General features: G+C 41.8%; 1 protein-coding gene across 1 annotated transcript in view; it reads right to left on the bottom strand.

The window, feature by feature from the left end:
• The window catches only part of GXYLT2 (glucoside xylosyltransferase 2), an 85,118-nt gene that overhangs the window by 16,763 nt on the left and 48,591 nt on the right, over positions 1–19,764 (bottom strand). Inside the window, exons 4-5 of the mRNA XM_070359055.1 lie at positions 5,693–5,944; positions 4,478–4,601 (exon numbers count right to left, since the gene is read on the bottom strand). Of these exons, the coding sequence (XP_070215156.1) occupies positions 4,478–4,601; positions 5,693–5,944 (376 nt within the window). The remainder of the gene's footprint in view (positions 1–4,477; positions 4,602–5,692; positions 5,945–19,764) is intronic.

Raw genomic sequence — 19,764 nt, forward strand, 5'->3', positions numbered from 1 at the left:
AAGAGGAACTCTGTGCCCTCTGTTTGCTGCCATACGCCCACTGCCTAGCCCTGGTGCTGGCACCCAGTAGGTACTCAAAAGATAGCTGCTGAATGGGAGAACAAAAGCTTATACCTTCCTCTAGCCTCTGTATCTCTCCCCTTTCTCTGCTTTCTTCCTCTCCTTTCTCTTCCCACCATCCCTTCCTTTCACATTCCTGACTGTGCTCTTTCTCTTTGATTTCCTTCCCTCTTTAACTTCAGTCTATTAATCCCATTCCTCCAACCAGTCAATACACCTCTGAAGACCAACTCCATTTGGTCTTTGAAGCGCCATTTAAGGTGCTAAGACTCGCACTGCAATCACTTGATGAAGACAAAGTAGACACAACGCTCTCTCACAAGGACCCAACAATCTTCATTCTTGCACTTCAGATCAGAGTTCATGAACTTCCCAGATAATGATCTGTTATCAGTTTCCAGGACAGGCCTAAAACCAAATAACTGGGCCTGTCCACTCCAAAACACACGCATAACTGCCAGCTGTTGGGTGTTTTTGGTGGGTGAGTAAATAGTGTGGCTGTCCACCAGGTGCTAAACCCCAGTGACCCAGACAGGATGAGAGAACAAGGCCTGACTGGGCCTCTGAAGAAGCTTGTTCCATGTGACTGGGTGTCTTGCTCCCTGTGGCCCCAGAAAATCCTCCTGACTCCTTTGTATCAGATTCAACTCATGGACGATCTACGTACATACTCCCCTTGTGTTTCAGCTCCTCTCTCTCTTCCGGGACAGAACCCTACCGCTTCTACTGTGGTGGGATGTCCTGCCTTGTCATCTGTACTTAGCTGGTTTCATTTCCTCTCCTGCCCACACGCACTGTTCTAGAAACTGTTTCTGAAGAAGGGACAGATCCAGGTAGTCATGTTTGAGAGAGGAGAAAGGCACGTTCTTGTTCCTCTGGCCCCTCATGACCGGAACAAGGGCAGTCTCCTCATCCGAAAAAATAAAACTGGTTTAGAGCTGGCTGAGAATCAGCTGATAGGCTGGACCAGAACAATCTCCCTCTCTGTCTTTCTCTCCTTCAAGAATCTAAGACATAAAAAAGAAAAAAAAAAAAAAAAACCCTATTATCACTGGTATGGACTTGTAAGGTTCTGTTGACCTGATGTTGGGCCATGTACAAGCAAAGAATATTGCTGGAGAGATGGAATGGAATCAGATGAGCAGAAGCAATAAGACAGATATCCCGAGGCCTCTGAGGGATGAAGAAATCAGCTTTGGTCCTGAGCAGCTGCCCAGAGATGGTTCTCATGAAGTATGGTATGATTTGACCCATGTGTTCATGGGACTGGCACCTGGACCCCTACTTAGTTGGTCTGAGTAGAATTTTATTCCCTGAAACCTAAGTATATTTGAATCTAAGCACATCTTTCTAAATAGGGTTCTCTGTGAGCTCTTGTCAAATTTACCCTTTCTACAGAACTCTGCTCTTGACTCAAATTCACCTATAAAGATGTGAGTTCAGTCTTCCATTTCTTGATGAAACTGCCTCGGCTCACTGCCAGGAAAAGTCCCATGGGATGAGTTACCTGTGTATCTCCCATGGGCTTCAGCTGTCGCCTCGTGAGTCAGTTCAGTACTCAGCATGACAATTACACACCCACAGGCATTTACTATCTAACTATAGCAAGAGTTTCAAAACATTTTTAAGCTAATGACTTGTAGACCTGTTTTAGTGATATGATTGGCTACAGAAAGCTATAAGAATGAAAATATTCTAGATATGGGCTCAGGTTTTGTGTGTATTGCTTCACCCATAGCAACCCAGAGAATCATAACAATAAGCATGTTTATTTCCTGAGTCATGGCCAATTTTCTCTTCCTCTCTCCTTTCCGGGATAAAGGTAACACCTTTTTTTTTTCTCTTCAAATACTGTTTGTTCTGGTTTACAGAAAGTGCTTCCAATCAATATAAACAAAGAAAAACCTTTAATATGATGGATATCACTGGATTTCAGGTCAAACAGCTCATGTTTGATAAAGGATCTGAATAAAGCATGAAAGATCAAAGGCAAGCCATACAAAAGAACGCTCAAAGAGACACCTAATACTTATTGACCTAAAGTTAGGAAACTCAGTTATTTACTTGCTACTGCTCAGACTCAGGATTCAGAACAACTTCCTAATTATTTTATAAAATCCTGTACTCAATGGATCTAAGATGGGCAGTGGGGCACCATTAAATTCAGCTGGTTTTCAGATTAATTAAAGACAAGGGTCTTGGTCTAATGGCAGAGCTGCTTGTGACCACCTTTGAGGATTATTTACTCACTGATCATATCCTCAAATACTCTGCAACAGGCTAAGAAGATATCTGGGGAGGCAACTGCGCAGATCTTTTGAATTCCTCAGTTTGGGAATATGGACAGATAGGCTATGGAAGAGAGTTTAAGCCACACAACAGAGAGGGAAAATGCAATAAAGCAGTGGTCCCCAACCTTTTTGGCACCAGAGACCAGTTTTGTGGAAGACAATTCTTCCATGGACCAGGCTTGCGGGGGTGTGGTTTTGGGATGATTCAGGCACATTACACTTATTGTGCACTTTATTTCCATTATTATTACATCAGCTCCACCTGAGAACATCAGGCATTAGATCCTAGAGACTGGGGACCCCTGAAATACAGGACAAAATAATGCAGGAGAGAGACACATTTGGGGAAAACTGCACAGCTCTTTAGACACCCCCCCTCAACTAGGGGACCTTCCCCTCCCCCTAAAGGCATGGGGCTGGAGTTGGAAAGGCCTGGGCTTGTACCCCTGCTCTGGCATTCATTAGCTTACGCCACAAATTATTTAACTCTCTTTCATTTGGTACCATTGTCTGTAAAATGGGGGTTCTATCATAGTTCCTATGAAAATTAAATAAGAAAATGCTCAGAACTACACCTGACACGCAGTAAATAATCAACATCAGTCGTTATTCCTTAGCTTCAGGCTCCTGGCCAACATGCTGCCAACATCTGCTTCCTCCCCCCCAGGAATTTGGAAGTGGGATGAAGTTAGTCTTTCCTTGTGGCTGGACCTGGAGAGTGAAACTGTGGTACTGTGCTATGAGCACAGAATGAGAACCTTCGAAGAGAGGAATGCACAGCCTCAGTGGGAGAAGGGAAGTCCTGCCTGGGCTGCTTAGCCTTTTCCCTTGCCTGTTTCAGGTCTTCCTGTTCTAGGTTTCTACAGAACACCAGTTTGCTTATTAAAAAAAGTACCCTTTGTGTTTAGACTAACTCCAGGGGCCTTTTATTTGTAGCCAAGAGTCCTACTCACTATAACTAGACCTAGAAAAAAAAAGATGGAATCTGCTTAAGAAGAAAAAGGAGGAGGGGCTGACTTTAAAGTCCCTGTTGCCATCAGAGTGAAATGGATTAAAACACACCACAAACCAACAGCCAACACACCCCCTTCATCACAAGAGTTAGTATCGGGAATCTTTCCCGGAAATGAAGTCCATTATGTATCAACCTGCTTTTTCTCTTTTCCAGGATTTGCTCCTTTTTGATTCAAAGACATATGAGATTAGGCTTTGTTTCAGAATTTTATAAAAAACCAAATACAGGTACATACAGAGACAGAAGTCTTAGAAAACAGGAGCCTCTATTTCAGGATTTTTTTTTTGTTTTTTGGTCACATCGCATGGCTTATGGGACCTTAGTTTCCGAATGGGGATCAAACCCTGGTTCAGGGTGGTGAAAGTCCAAGTCTTAACCACTGGACCACCAGGAAATTCTCTATTTCAAGATTTTTAAAGACCAAGGAGAGTCCTAAGTAGGTTATGGTGAGAAGTGATTTTTTTTCCCCAGAGATCTTTCTCAAAGAGAAAACATGGTTTCGATTTCAATCACATTAAGTAAGAGTGTAGTAAAGATGAAAGAAAACAAGGAAATGTTCAGCTTTAGGCGTCAATATAAAAACACAGACCAGAAACTTACATCCCCCTTCCTTCCCCAAGTCCACCAAATCACTGACTTGAAAAATTTCTTTGCTCCAGGTGGAAAGAAAGAGGGATATGTATTCTTGGTCCCTCTTCTACATTGTTTTAACCCTGAACAAGTCCCTTCACTGTCAGGATCCCAAGAATCAAGTCTCTTCAATCTAGCAATTGTTCAGGCTATAGAGGGCCTTGCACTTAGATTATAATGTTTTCATTTAGGTCTGTGCCACTCACTTATTTTGCCTGTACTTCTTCAAAGCATGGCATGGAAAAACCCAAAAGATATTTTTGAAAAATGGAGCCCAGTGTTGGAGGTTTCAACATTTGACCTTTTGTGCTGGCAGCGAGAGGACGACCCACGTGAGACCCCAAGGGCGGATGAAAAGGCCCCCTTTGCAGGGGACACAGGCACAATTCAGGCTCCGCCAACACAGCCCAGGCTGGAATGTGTTCTGTGGGGTGAGGTGGGCGAACTCCTCCATGAACCACGTTCTCAAAAGAGAACCTACCTGGGTTGAAGTAAAAAATAATATTTAATAAGTCCTGGTCTCCCCACGTGATGGCATTCTTGTACTTCTGGTAGAGAGGGTACAACATGTCCTCCCAAGCCAAGCCTGTTGAAATCATGCTGTTCTGGAAAAGACAAAACCATCACAGTGGCTACGGTATGACAAATACATCTGATCTGCTGAGTATCGGTGTACAGGGACAAGTTCTGCCCTGTACTCTCTGCCCCCCAGAGTGAAAATGACATCAACAGAGGAAGCGTCCTGCTGGCCTCAAGGCATAGGACAAAGCAGAATTAGGACTGGAGTGCGTACACACGGATGGCAGACGGACCCGGAACTAGAAGCAGGCCTATGGCTTCTCAGAAAAGCAGGCCCCGGATCAAACCCTTCTTTGTTACACTGAATTCTTGCCTCTGAAGTGAAGGAACAAAATACAGATACCATAATTAAGGTATCTTAAGGAAAAATACCTTTTCCTTATCTCACAACAATTATTTATTTTTAAGACAAAAGCAACGTATTCACACTAAATATTCAGACAGCACACAAAGATGTAAAAAGTAAAGATATTTTTCCTTCTGCTTCCTACAATTCACATTCCCACTTTGTCTAGATGGAGCCACAATTAATGGCCAGTTTCTTAGGTATTCTTCTGGAAATTTCTAAGGCATAAAAGGAATCACACCCTATGGTACCATGTTTTGTTGCATTTAAATTTTTTCACTTAATGTTTTTTTAGAAATCTTGCTTATCTTACTTATAGATTTGACCTAATCCTTTTTAGTAGGAGGATAATTCTTTTTGACTTGTTCTCTATTGATGTTCACTTAGGTTCTTCCAGTTCTTTGCCAAGATAAAAGCTGAGGCCTTCTTCATTTATCTCTGTATATTTGTGTAAATTTATCCCTAGGGTAATTCCAAGAAGTTCTCCAAAGTTTTGGAAGGCTGAGATACACACAGGGTTTAAAGATGGAATTCAGAAATGCAACATAATGTTCCCGAATAGTAACTCTGTTGAAGAGCTTTAAATTCCATAATCACCTGGGATTTTCCTAAACCAACAAATATTCTGTAACTTTCCAAATGCCTTTCTCTTCCCTGGCTTTTTCTACAAGCCATTTACTTCTAAAGTCAATACACTGACACTCCAGGAACATCACGCTGAAAAGACAAAGCCTTGATGTTTAAAAAAGGAAATATAAACTACTTTCTTACCTTGAACTGGGCACTTCTTATCCGAGTTAAATTCATTAGCATGACTCCTGAGTTAACCCCCGCGGAGCCATAGAAAGGATGCCGGGCAAAGCGGCTGTACCAGCCAATCTTGGGGATTTCATGCTCGGGGGCCATGGCTGCAAGCTGCGTGGAATTAAATTGCCTCAGAAGCTTCCAGATGTCATCAACAGGTCTCAGAAAGAGAACATCGGTGTCCACGTAGAGAAGGGAGTCCACGTCCCTTAAAATTACCTTTGTATGTATTGGGTGAGGAGGGAAAACATGACAAGTCAGAAACAAAGGAAGTGGCCCGAGAGGTCAACATTGACACTGATTTCATTGATGAACGCTAATCCTACAAAGGGTATCACTCTTAGCTCCCATTCCTTTCTTCTCCTTGGACTTCAGGGAGAAGTGTCAATCAAAGCCTAGACGCTCAAGGAAAGATCAATCTTGAACCGGATTGGTGCAGTTCCAGGACCCTTGACTATATTTGGTAAGGGTTAAACTTCCCAGGGAGTGAGAATATCAGCAAATGACTACTTTATTCTTCTTCTTCCATCCTCCAGTAAGGCCATCTGTCTTTCTCTTTTAGTTTTTTCTTGGAAAATCTAGGGCAGGCATTAGAAACTTGAAGCTGGACAACTAGGCTAGTTCATGCCAGGCTTTAGGGTAAATCCTCTGTCTCTGGATCCATTTCTTCCACTGTTGGTGGGTATGGCTCTGCATCTTTTCGAAATGATATTTTCAACTAAGGTTTAGACTTGGGAATAGGCAAAGCAAGTCATTGGCCAGCTTTGTCTGCAGGGACTGGCAAATGCTTTTCTCTACATGGCTAGGGAATAATATTTTAGGCTCTGTTGCAGCTTCTCAACTCTGTTGTAGGATAAAAGCAGCCATGGACAATATATAAACAAATGGGCATGGGTGATTCCAGTAATACTTTACTTGGGAACACTTAAATTCAAATTACATATAATCTTTAGATGTCACAAAACCTTCTTCTTATGTTTCTTTTGTCAACCATTTGAAACATAAAAGACGTTCTTGACTCAAGGGCTCTGGTTTTTCCACCTCTGTTGTAGATCATTCAAGTCAGCCACCTTAAGTAAATAAGTTCTCCTTTGCTAAATGCTTATTTGCTTACCAGAATTGTGCCCTGGGGTCTGAGACTTCAGAGCCATTGTTATTATCGTAATGGGGTTATTTACCTTGTTTTGTTATTGTCCCGCCAAATTTAGAGGTAGCTTAACCAAAGAAGGATCATCACCCTAAAACTATAACAACACTTGTTATGGCCTGAAAGAGTCTTTCTAAAATGCATATGTTGAAGCTCTAACACTCAATGTGATGGTATTTAGAGATGGGGGTCTTTGGGAGGTAATTACACTTACTTGAGGTCCTGAGGGTAGAACCTTCAAGATGGGATGTGTGTGTGCGTGCTCAATCATGCCACCAGGCTTCTCTATGGGATTCTCCAGGCAAGAATACTGGAGTGGGTTGCCATTTCCTTCTCCAGCAAGACAGGATCCGTGTCCTCATTAAAAGAGACATCAGACAGCTTGTGTCTCTCTCTTGCTCACTTGCTCTTGCACTCATCTCACTCTCGCTCGCTCTCTTCCTGCCATGTGAGAACATAGTGAGAAGGGCAGCAGTCTGCATGCCAGAGAGAGGGTTCTCACCCTGATCTCAGACTTCCAGCTTCTAGAACTATAAGAAAATACATTTCTGTGGTTCAAGTCACCCAGTTATGGTATTTTGTTGGCAAGTTAAGACATTCCACTGAGATCCTAATATTTAAAATTGATGAACATGGGCACCATATGACACAGCCATCATAGAGATTTCAGTTTTGAATAATTTTAAAACTTACATGATTAGTTGTAACATTTATCTTTCCTTCCTCATGTAGTAGAGGAATAGAATTTACATGTCAATAAAATGAAATAAAAAACAATGATCATCTACCATGTCACAACAGATTATCCAAATTAAAAAAAAAAACATGTAACCTTGTTAAATACTTTGTAAATACATTAATCATTGCTGGGAATTCCAGCACTTATCCCAGGAAAAGTTCTGTTAGTAACAATACTGCTGCTGCTGCTGCTGCTAAGTCGCTTGAGTCGTGTCTGACTCTGTGTGACCCCATAGACGGCAGCTCACCAGGCTCCCCCGTCCCTGGGATTCTCCAGGCAAGAACACTGAAGTGGGTTGCCATTTCCTTCTCCAATGCATGAAAGTGAAAAGTCAAAGTGAAGTCACTCAGTCGTGTCCGACTCTTAGCGACCCCATGGACTGCAGCCCACCAGGCTCCTCCATCCATGGGATTTTCCAGGCAAGAGTACTGGAGTGGGGTGCCATTAAATTAGAGAATTTAAAAAAAAACTGAACTGAGATATTCAGTGATAGATATACAAGAGATTTTAAAGACATATTAAGGACATTAAAAAGCATGTCAAACATCTCATTATGATTTTATAATGATTATAGGTTGAAATGATAAAATTTTGGATATACTGAATTAAAATGTTATTAAAATTAGTTTCATGTTTTTTTCTTTTTCAACATAAATACTACCGACTGAAAAATTACATAGCTGTGAAGATACAATTTCCTTTTACACTACAAATGGTAGCAGAGCACAAACAATGTCTCCAGTCTTCTTGCTTTCTTTTTATTTTGTATTGGGGTATAGCCAGTTAACAACGCTGTGACCGTTGCAGGTGAACATCAAAGGGACTCAGCCATACATGTACATGTCTCCATTCCTCCTCAAACTCTCCACCCACCCAGGCTGCCACATGACATTGTTGCTTGCCTTTTTATTAACCAAAACAATACATGTAGGAGGGCTTTCCATTCAGTACACAGAGATTTTATCTACTTATTTTTATGTATAGCGTTCTATTGTGTGGATCTACCATAATTTTTTTAATCATCTAAATAGAACATTTAGATTCTTCTCAAGCTTTTGTTATCATAAACAAGGTCACAATGAAAAAAAAAACCCTCATCTTAATTCAAGTGTACAACACTTTGGTGGGCTCTTTTGGGTATACAGATCATATTTCAAAATAGACATCTAAAAGTAGACTAATGATACATCTCAGGGACAGCACAGCGGATAGTCCTTAGGAATCTTGACTCTGGCATTCCTGAGTTCAAATCCTGGCATCATGAGCCCTGTGGCTCTGGATGAATTCCTTGGTCTTTCCAGGCCCCCGTTCCCCATCTGTAAAAAGCAGAAAGCAAGACCTCTACCACTACCACCCCTGTCCCCGGATTGTCACAATCATCCAGTGAGTAAAAGACACAAGGAACTTGGTACACAGTAAGTACTCAATAAATAGCCACACAGCCTGGATGGAAGGCAGTTCGGGGGGAGAATGCATACATGTATATGTATGGCTGAGTCCCTTCACCGTTCACCAGAAATTATCTTGTTAACAATCAATTATACCCCAATACAAAATAAAAACTCAATAAATAAATAAATAGCCACACTGCTACTATAAGAAGTCTCTGTGCTTTTTCTTTGAAAATGTTGACTTAAAAAAAAAACTCGCAACCTAAAAGTTGAGAGTTATGTTTTATTCGGCAGAAATTTCTAGGACTGAAGCCCAGGAGGTAGCATCTCAAGTAGCCCTGAGAGAACTGCTTCAGAGAAGGTGGGAGGATGCAACGGGGCGGGGGCGGGTGAGGGTGGGGTGGGCAGGAAGGAACCAGGTTATACAGAAGTTTGCAACAAAGGCCATGCGGTTTGAATATCAAAAGAATTTTTGTGATTTAAAGAAAACCAAGTATCTCAAGTTAAGGAATTTAGCGCTTTTCTATGTATGCTGCTGCTGCTGCTACTAAGTTGCTTCAGTCGCGTCCAACTCTGTGTGACCCCATGGACTGAAGCCTACCAGGCTTCTCCGTCCATGGGATTCTCTAGGCATAGGAAGATGCAAGAGTCTGGCTCACTGAAATCATTCCTTTCATATGCATCTCAGTTATCTGGGGCCAGTATCCTGAGTTTTTCCCATTCTGAGATCCTCAGTGCTCACCTTAGGGAGTGGTTGCAACCTGAGGGTTGCCTAATCTCTCAGGTACTCTCCTTCCTGAATGCCCATGCTGCTGCTGCTGCTGCTGCTAAGTTGCTTCAGTCGTGTCCGACTCTGTGTGACCCCATAGATGGCAGCCCATCAGGCTCCTCCATCCCTGGGATTCTCCAGGCAAGAACACTGGAGTGGGTTGCCATTTCCTTCTCCAATGCATGAAAGTGAAAAGTGAAAGTGAAGTCTCTCAGTCGTGTCTGACTCCTAGTGACCCCATGGACTGTGGCCCACCAGGCTCCTCCGTCCATGGGATTTTCCAGGCAAGAGTACTGGAGTGGGGTGCCATTGCCTTCTCCTCCTGAATGCCCATAGAGCTCAGAAATTCACATTTGGAGGGCTGGAATGGCTGATGACTCTGGCATCCTTGCTTACTGATATGGCAGGAAATATTCCATTTCTCAAAAACTTCAAATGTAGTTAGTTACCATTTGCATCAGTGGCCATAGTACTTCAAAGCATGTGTTGACCATAAAGTGTTTTTTAAACAGGCAAAGTCTCGTAGAGAAAAAAATGGAAGTTTTTGAACCTTTCTAATAGAATCCACTTATTACTTTGACTGAAAACAAGAGCACAAAGGTCTCTTTACTCTTTATCTGAGAAAAAAAAAACAAAAACAAAACAGGAGAAAAACCCAACTCCTTCTATAACACTGCGTCTCCTGAGGCTAATTCTGCAGCAATTATTGGTGGTATTAATTTGAAGAGGATCACTGTGGCCACGTTTTAATGGTCAGAGGAATACAAAAGGGTATAAAATCAGCCATTCTAATTCTCTTATGGAAATTAGCACTAGAAATGAGGCCTTTGGTTTCTAAGAGAAGGGCAAAAAGAGGCATAGGCACAGACAATAGCTATTTGTATACAAAGCTGCTCTGGTTCCATTCATCATCCCAACCTGGGCAGCTGCCTCGGGGAACCCTGCTGGCTCTCTGTGCTAAGTAAGGATCAAAGGCTGGCCATGGGCAGCAAGATTATCAGGGGCCACTGGCTCTCATTCAAGTTCATTATCTGCTCCAACCTTACTCTGACTTTGACAGCACAACTCTGTGGCAGGAAGTTTTGGCTTTGAAATCTAATTACTTGTGTTCAGATTCTGTTTCTACTACTAACTGTGGTCTTGAGCAAGCTGGTTCGAGCCTTCTAAGCCTTATTTTCCTTATCTTGTAGGTGGGATCGGTCACTCACTTTAGAGTGTTGTTGGGATGATTAAATGAGATAATGCATGTGAAGCCCCTGGCACACACACAATGCGGACTTAAATGCTGTGTGATAGTCTTACTGTCTCACTCTCAGGAGGGCTAGTTCCTTGATTCACAGCCCATAACTGGCTGCCATAGTGGTAGCAGTAGCAGCAGTAGCAGTAGTAGTAAAAGAATGAGGCATATTATCTGTTCTCAAGGAAGTTTAGTTGGGAAGGCAGATAAAGCAAAGAAAGATGTGCTAATGGTAGGGGTAGCACAGAAGCACAAATAAGGTCCCCCTAAACCAGTTTGGAGTGAAAACAAGGAAGGCTTACCAGATGAAGTGACATCTAAGCCAAGAGATTAGTAGTGAAGAACAGGGCAAAGAGTGTTAAATAGAACAGCATGTGAAAAGACCCAGTAACCAGGAGAGAACAACACATAGGCAAGTTGGCTGATGGGCCTGAAGCTTAAAGCAGGAGAGCCAGGAGCCAGGGGTGGGGAGAGATTAGGCTGGTCAAGTGGGCAGGGGCCTGATCAGGACCTACGCAGACAAATTTGAACTTGACCCTGAGAGCAATGGGGAGATGTGAAATAATTTGAACCAAGGCAATGGCACCCCACTCTAGTACTCTTGCCTGGAAAATCCCATGGACAGAGGAGCCCAGTAGGCTGCAGTCCATGGAGTCGCTAAGAGTCAGACACGACTGAGTGACTTCACTTTCACTTTTCACTTTCATGCATTGGAGAAGGAAATGGCAACCCACTCCAGTGTTCTTGCCTGGAGAACCCCAGGGACGGGGGAGCCTGGTGGGCTGCCGTCTATGGGGTTGCACAGAGTCAGACACAACTCAAGCGACTTAGCAGCGGCAGCAGCAGCAGCTTCCTCTCCTACCCTCATCGTTCACATCCAATTCTCAGCAACTCTCATGCACTCTTCCTCCAAAATACACCTGAATTTGCCCATCTCTCTTTCTTTCCGCTGCCTCACCCTCAGTCCAAGGCACCATTATAGCTCTCCTAGAATTCTGGAAAGGTCCATTCACTGGCATTCCTCCTCCGATCTATTCCTAACAGAGTAGCCAGAACAATTTTTTAAACTCCAGTGTCATTTCTTCTTGGACCCATGGGTTATCTACAAGGCGGGGGGGTGCTAATTTCCAAATATTTGGGATTTTCCAGGTACCTTTTTACTGTTTGTTTCTAATTTAACTTCCTTATACTCAGGAAGCATACTCTGCATGATTTCAATCCTGTCCCTTTCACTGAGACTTGTTTTATGGCCCAGCATTTGGTGAATGCTGAATGTTTATCCTGCAGTTGTTGGGTGGAGCATTCTATAAATTCTATAGCTACTGATTAGGTCAGCTGGTTGATAGTGTTGTCAAGGATTTCTAGGTCCTAACTGATTTTCTGTTTACTTATTTTAACCACAGGAGCTCTACGGAGTTCTATCTTCAGACACAAAGAGAGGAGAAATATGAAATTACTGCAAGTTCATTTACGTCAACAGATATGATCTGGGAGCCATTGTTAATTTTCACACTAACAAACAATTACCAAAAACAAAGAGTGCTGAAGTCTCCCACACTAACTGTGGATTTTTGTAGTTCTCCATTTCTCTAAGCATGGTTTTGCTTTCTACAGCTAGAAGCTCTGTTATTAGGCTTTTAGGTGCATACTCATTTAGAGTGGAAGTGAAAGTATAGAGTGAAAAAGTTGGCTTAAAGCTTAACATTCAGAAAACGAAGATCATGGCATCTGGTCCCACCACTTCATGGGAAATAGATGGGGAAACAGTGGAAACAGTGTCAGACTTTATTTTTCTGGGCTCCAAAATCACTACAGATGGTGACTGCAGCCATGAAATTAAAAGATGCTTACTCCTTGGAAGGAAAGTTATGACCAACCTAGATAGCCTATTGAAAAGCAGAGACATTACTTTGCCAACAAAGGTTCGTCTAGTCAAGGCTATGGTTTTTCCTGTGGTCATGTATGGATGTGAGAGTTGGACTGTGAAGAAGACTGAGCACCGAAGAATTGATGCTTTTGAACTGTGGTGTTGGAGAAGACTCAAGTCCCTTGGACTGCAAGGAGATCCAACCACTCCATTCTGAAGGAGATCAGCCCTGGGACTTCTTTGGAAGAAATGATGCTAAAGCTGAAACTCCAGTACTTTGGCCACCTCATGCGAAGAGCAGACTCATTGGAAAAGACTCTGATGCTGGGAGGGATTGGGGGCAGGAGCAGAAGGGGACGACAGAGGATGAGATGGCTGGATGGCATCACTGACTCAATGGACGTGAGTCTGAGTGAACTCCAGCAGTTGGTGAGGGACAGGGAGGCCTGGCGTGCTTCGATTCATGGGGTCGCAAAGAGTCGGACACGACTGAGCGACTGATCTGATCTGATCTGATGCTCCTGATGGATTGAGCCTCATATCATTATGAAAGATCCAGAGGGCTTTTTAAAAAACATATTAGATGATACCACTTTCATCTTTAAACCTCTTCAAGAGTTTTCACTGCACTTTCGTTACTCATGAACCATGGTCCCTAAAAGATAGACATACTCTGTGACCCTAGGGGGCACCGAGTTCTTATCAGTGGTGATCTTTCACCTCCTAGCACAACTCTGGCTTTAAGACCTTCAGCTTTTCATTATGGCTCAATTACTGTCAAAGTCAACACAGGGTAGGGAGCAAAACAGACTTAATAGGAAGCCAAAAACTTCCACTTCTCTTCCTGCCTATATATAGCCAGAGTTTCCACTGTCAGAGACACACTTACACCTTTGCTTAGTTAGAAACTAACACATAAGTCCCCCATGTTCAAAAAGAACACATAAAGTAGAAACTATCCCATTTAACAAAGGAATTATCTTTTGGAAAAGGATTTGTTTGTTTTTTGGTTTGTTGTGCTTTGTTTTTGGCCGTGCAGCATGGCTTGTGCGATCTTAGATCCCTTATGAGGGATGGAACCTGGGCCACAGAGCCCTAACCACTGGACAGCCAAGGAATTCCCAGGAATCATCTTTTGATCTCTCTAATGATCTCTCTCACTTTATTCCCTAAATTCAAAGCACCCAAGGTGAAGGAGATAAGGTGCTCAAATCTGCTGAAAAACAGTGCATCTATAATTTATGAAATACATGTGCAGCTCTGATGCTTTAGTTAGTTTCAAGGTTTGTGAGCTCTTGTTTTAGACAATTGCCTAAAGTATCAAAACTGTGATTAGTGTGAAATTAATGATGCCCCCAAATCATATCTGTTGATATAAATCAGTTAACAGTAACTTCACATTTCTCTCCCTTTCCTTGGCTCTCGAGATTAAGCTCTAGGGAGCATCTGTGATTTAGGATAAATGTCATCCCCAGCCTGTGAGCAAAGTGCTACTAACAGATTGCCACATGTGAGGCAGAGCTTTCCACTTACCATTTTTGAATGCCCAGCTCCAACTCAGCCTGCAGGTATGAGCTCAGGTGTGACCTCCTCAGAAATGCTTACCCAAGAGCCTCCTTCCTCTTGCCTTCCAGCCTCTCCATCACCCCACTATACTACCTCTGTCCACAACCAAATTATTTTCTCATCTCATTGCCTTCCCCAATTAGAATAGAAGTTCCATGAGGGCAGGGACCTTCTAGGTCTAGTGAACTTCTAAAGTTTGTGGGCCTAGTGTAATGCCTAGTAGACATATTAGGCAGCAATAAATATTTACCCAAAGTAATGACTTCAATCACTGAGCTGTCTCAAAACCATTGTAACTTTAAATATCCTTCAAGGCTGATTGCAGAAAAAAGGAGAGGTCCTGAGAAATGAGAAGGTCTGTGAATAGCTGAGGAATAAAAGAACCACGTTCCTGAAGAGAAAACCAACACAACACCTACTGTGCTGAATATCATTCTTTTGCTGGTGTGGTCCAGTGTATCACCCTCCAAGTCTCTGTTAATGGGGCAGCTAAGTTGCTAAATATGTATAATATCCCATTTCCTTACCGCTCCAGGATTTTAAAAAGACCCTAAGAACTGAAGGAATCAAAAGGGAGCTGAAGGAGGCTAAATGGAGCAGGAAACTATGGTTCTTGCCCCCTGTGACCTCTGCCTGCCTTCTGTCTGTGAAAAGAGTTTAGCTAAAGAATAAGTTTAATCCGAGAAGTGAGAAAATGCAGAAACAAAGGAAAACAGTCCGATGAGATGAAATAATCGTTTCGTCACTAGGTATAATTAAGGATCTTTAGTTCCTTCTCAAGGCCTATAGATAATATTTTGAGCTATATCCTGTGAGCTGTCTTCCAGACACTGAAACCTCCACCAGGTGGGAGAAGTTAACTACATGATGACCAGACCGTAGCCACGACATCCGCTGCCACAGTTCTTAGAGATGGCCTCAAGGAAATGGGAACAGACCGGAAAACTAAAGATAAACTGTACTTCAAACAATCAAGGTGATACTGGTCAGACCACTGATCACCAATTTCATGATGACTGTCAGACCAGACTGTGCAGTTTCTGCACCCCCCTCCTCTCTGTCTATAAAAGCCTCCCCCTCCCCCCAGCCCACCATTGCTGGCATCCAAAATAAAGCAAACTTTCCTATTGGCTTTTGAGTGGCCAACTGTGGGACTCCCCATTGCTGGTTACAAAGGGAAAGGGCAGAACAGAAGCAAAAGCAAAAAAAAGCCATGTAGATTTCAGCAGAACTGAATTCCAAAGGGGGGATCTTCGGTAAATGATGTTAGTGATAATCAGGATAGGGTTAAAGAGAGTTAAAGGAGAAGATGGAAACAGAAGAGAGGAAAAGACATCTCAAGAAGCAAAAAAGAAACACATCTTTTATTCTAACCAATGGAAGACATCTACATTTATAAAAAACAGAGACTTGAATATAATTAAAATAGCAACAATTCATTTGTACAGTCTACAAGTCACAGTCTCCATATACAACGTTAGATCATGACTAAACGGATGATGGTCTCCATGGAAACACAGAAGAAGAGCAGACATTGTTTAACTCTGGGAAGATGAAAAAGTTCTGGAGATGGTGATGGTTTGCACAATGTACTGAATGCCACAGACCTGTACCTTAAAAATGGTTAGTTAAAACATTTTACATTATATGTACCTTGCTGTGTGCTTAGTTGCCCAGTTGTGTCTGCTTCTTTGTGACCCCATGGACTGTAGCCCGCCAGGCTCCTCTATCCATGGGATTCTCCAGGCAAGAATAGTGGAGTAGGTTGCCATTTCCTTCTCCAGGGTTCTTCCTGACCTGGGGATTGAACCGGAGTCTCTCACGTCTCCTGCATTGGCAGGCAGATTCTTTACCACTAGTGCTACCTGGGAAGGGGTTAGATTCTGGGACAAATGTTTATAGTCCCCAAGCCCTTCTCATTCTACAAAAAGACAAACTGGATAGAAGAGGATTTCTGGGGCTATTTGGACTTTTTCCTCTGGAACCAAAATTCCTGTTTCCAAATAAAACTCAGAACAAAAAGAAAATCTTACATTTCAATACATATATGCAACTTGATCAAAATTAATTCCTTTTTCTTCCACCATTCTATCATATCCTTTTTCAAAAAACTTACACGGACCTATCTTGAAACTATTACAGAGAAAATAAATTTGGGTGAAACGGAGAAAGACAGGTAATGACAAAGATGTCCATTGATGGCTGGGTAACCTCTGAGAGATCCTCTAGTAAATAGAGGTGGCAATCTAAGAGAAGAATTTATGATTTGGAATAATGCTGAAAAGTTAAGAAGTGAACTCGTTCAGAATGCAAAGGGCCCTGAAAAACCATGCTGAGGGGTTGTCCCGACTTGATCCTATAAGACAACAGGAACTCTGGGCTGAGAATCCACATGAGAATATCATTCAAAAACTAAAAAATCTATGAGTGGCATGCAGGAGGGAAGGGACACTGATGGCAGGGAGACAAGTAAATAGATCAGTACAATCATCATTTTCTCTATTATAATTGTAGCATTTATTGTTTGTTTTAATGTAAATACACCCAGAACCAGAATACCTGGTCAGAAAGAGGCAAGCAACTTCTGTGATCCTCTGTAATTCTGGCATGTCTGTATATCCTTGCAAATGTGAATAAAAAGTTTCCATACATTATGAAAATTATTTTTTTCTATTTCTTACTGGTTTGCCATTTTAAAAACTGGGTAAATTATACAAACTCATGCTTGTATATTATAAAAGTATGGACAATTCAGCAATCCACAGAATAAGAAATTCAAATAGTTCTTTTTCTGCCTCTCCCCAGCATCCCATCACTCCATGCTCTTATACCCTTTCTTCTTTTTTAGAATTAACTAACCATAACAGTTCAGTGAACTTCACCCCACCTCAGGCAGTTTCTACATATTTAAATATATATACAAAAATAACCTTTTCAGGGCTTTCCTGGCAGCTCAGTATAAAGAATCCACCTGCAATGCAGGAGACGCAGAAGACTTGGGTTTGATTCCTGGATCAGGAAGATTCCTGGAGGTGGGCATGGCAACACACTCCAGTATTGTTGCCTGGAGAATCCTCTGGACAGAAGACCCTGGTGGGCTACAGTCTATAGTGTGGCAAAGAGTCAGACACGACTGAAGCAACTGAGCACGCATGCACATGACCTTTTCAAGGCCAGGAATTCAAATCTCAGCCCAACTGCGACCTCCTCAGACAGCCCCACTCCCCAACATTCCTAAAATGCTTTAATTTTTTCTCATTATTCTTAATACTATCTGAAATTAGTTTGGGTTTTGTAAGTATTGTTGAATGAATGCTTTTATATATGATGCACATAGTTTTGGAGTTTTCAGAATTAAAGTAGGGTTGATTTACAACGTTGCGTCTTACTGGTGTACAACACAGAGTGATTCAAATACATATATACACACACAGTCTTTTTGATGTTCTTTCCCATTATAGTTTATTATAAGACATTGAGCACAGTTCCTGTGCTGGAGAGTAGGACCTTGTTGCTTATCTACTTTGCATACAGTAGTTTGTATCTGCTAATCTCAACCTCCTAATTTATCCCTTCCCACCTCTTTCCCTTTTGATAACTAACCATATGTGTGTTTCCTATGTCTGTCTGTTTTGTAAATCATTTCATTTGTATCGTATTTTAGATTTCACATATAAGAGACACCATATGATATTCGTCTTTCTCTGACTTGCTTCATACAGTATGATAATCTCTAGGTCTATCCATGTTGCTGTAAATGGCATTGTTTCATTCTTTTTTACGACTGAGTAATATTCCATTATATATATGTACCATATCCTCATCCACTCATTTGTCAATGGACACTAAAGTTGTTTCCATGTCTTGGCTCTTGTAAATAGTGCTGCTATGAACATCAGGGTGCATGCATTTTTTCAGATTAGAATTTTCTCCATATATATTCCCAGGAGTCAGATTGCTGGATCTTATGGCAACTCTGCTTTTAGTTTTTTAAGGGACCTCTATCCTGTTTTTCACAGTGGCTGCACTAATTTATATTTCCACCAACACATACTTTGTAATTATCTACTTTGAGATATTTCCCCTTAGTTTTAGATGTGCAGAGAGCAAAGAACTTTCTGTTTGATGCTATATGTTCTCAAATATCCTTTATACTGTTAAAATAGTTTAAGATAGGGGAGAGAATTATGAACACTTGGAAAGTATCACTCCTCTATAGTGCTCTTTTGTCCTGTTTCATTGCAAATCTGTACAAAAATAAATATCCACTCGATTAAATAGTGATTCACCACTTACACTGTTTTGAGATTTTAAAAGAGGATCACTAAACTGCTAGCTTAAAATGCACAGGAGATCAGCTGGGTGCTCTGTGATGACTTAGATGGGTGTGATGGTGGGTGGGGGGTGTGGAAGGTAGGTCCAAGAGGGAAGGGATATGTGTATAGGATACACTTCCCTGTACAGGAGACACTAACACAACACTGTAAAGCAACTGTACTCCAAGGGGGAAAAAAAAAAGAAAGCATTATAATGCCCTCATTCTGAAAAAAACAAAAACAAACAAACAAACAAAAACAATAACTTATGTACCAAAGAGGTCGTTGTGCTTGTCTGAAAGTGACAAAAATGTTTTAAAGGTGTCATGCCAATAAATAAATAAAGCGTACAGGAGAAAATTAAAGTATAGCAATTTTTATTTTTGCTTCTGTTGTGCCCTCTTGTGGAATGACATATAACTTGCATATTCATTTTTGTGAAGTTTTAACAAAGAGCAGATTGTATCCGTGTCCTTGCTACATTTACACATGTTCCTGTTAGGTAGTTAGAAAAAGGAGTCCAAGCTGGTGTCTGGAAGAATCACGTAGAAGGCAAACAAAAGAAAAAGCCCAAGAAAGAGGAAGTCAAGAACCAGAGTGAGAAGTGTATGTCTATTTGCATTCCCTTCCCTGATTGGTGGCTGGTACAAGCCCTATTTAGAATAAGGCTGGACCAATCAGGCTCCAGGGGGAGGTGACAGAAAGTATGAAAGAGGAAAGCTAACAGAGATGGAGGCCACTCTTTTGGGATCAGCCTGTTTCCTTTGGGGTCAGCCCAGTCTCATGTCTCAAGGGTGTACTATATGCTGCCTGTTTAACAAAATTCTGCCTGCTTGAGCTGTAGCTAGTCTGTTGTTTCACATCATTGCTACAAGGAGATAAGAATTGAAGGAGAGAAATAAACTGACTTGATGTTCCCATCAATGAAGTAGACTCTTCCAATCAGTGTAATCTTTGATCACCATACAAACAAGATTCAGACTGCCTCTGAGTTGAGCAAATCAAAG

The sequence above is a fragment of the Bos mutus genome, chromosome 22 (genome assembly GCF_027580195.1).
Source record: "Bos mutus isolate GX-2022 chromosome 22, NWIPB_WYAK_1.1, whole genome shotgun sequence".
Classification (NCBI taxonomy): domain Eukaryota; kingdom Metazoa; phylum Chordata; class Mammalia; order Artiodactyla; family Bovidae; genus Bos; species Bos mutus.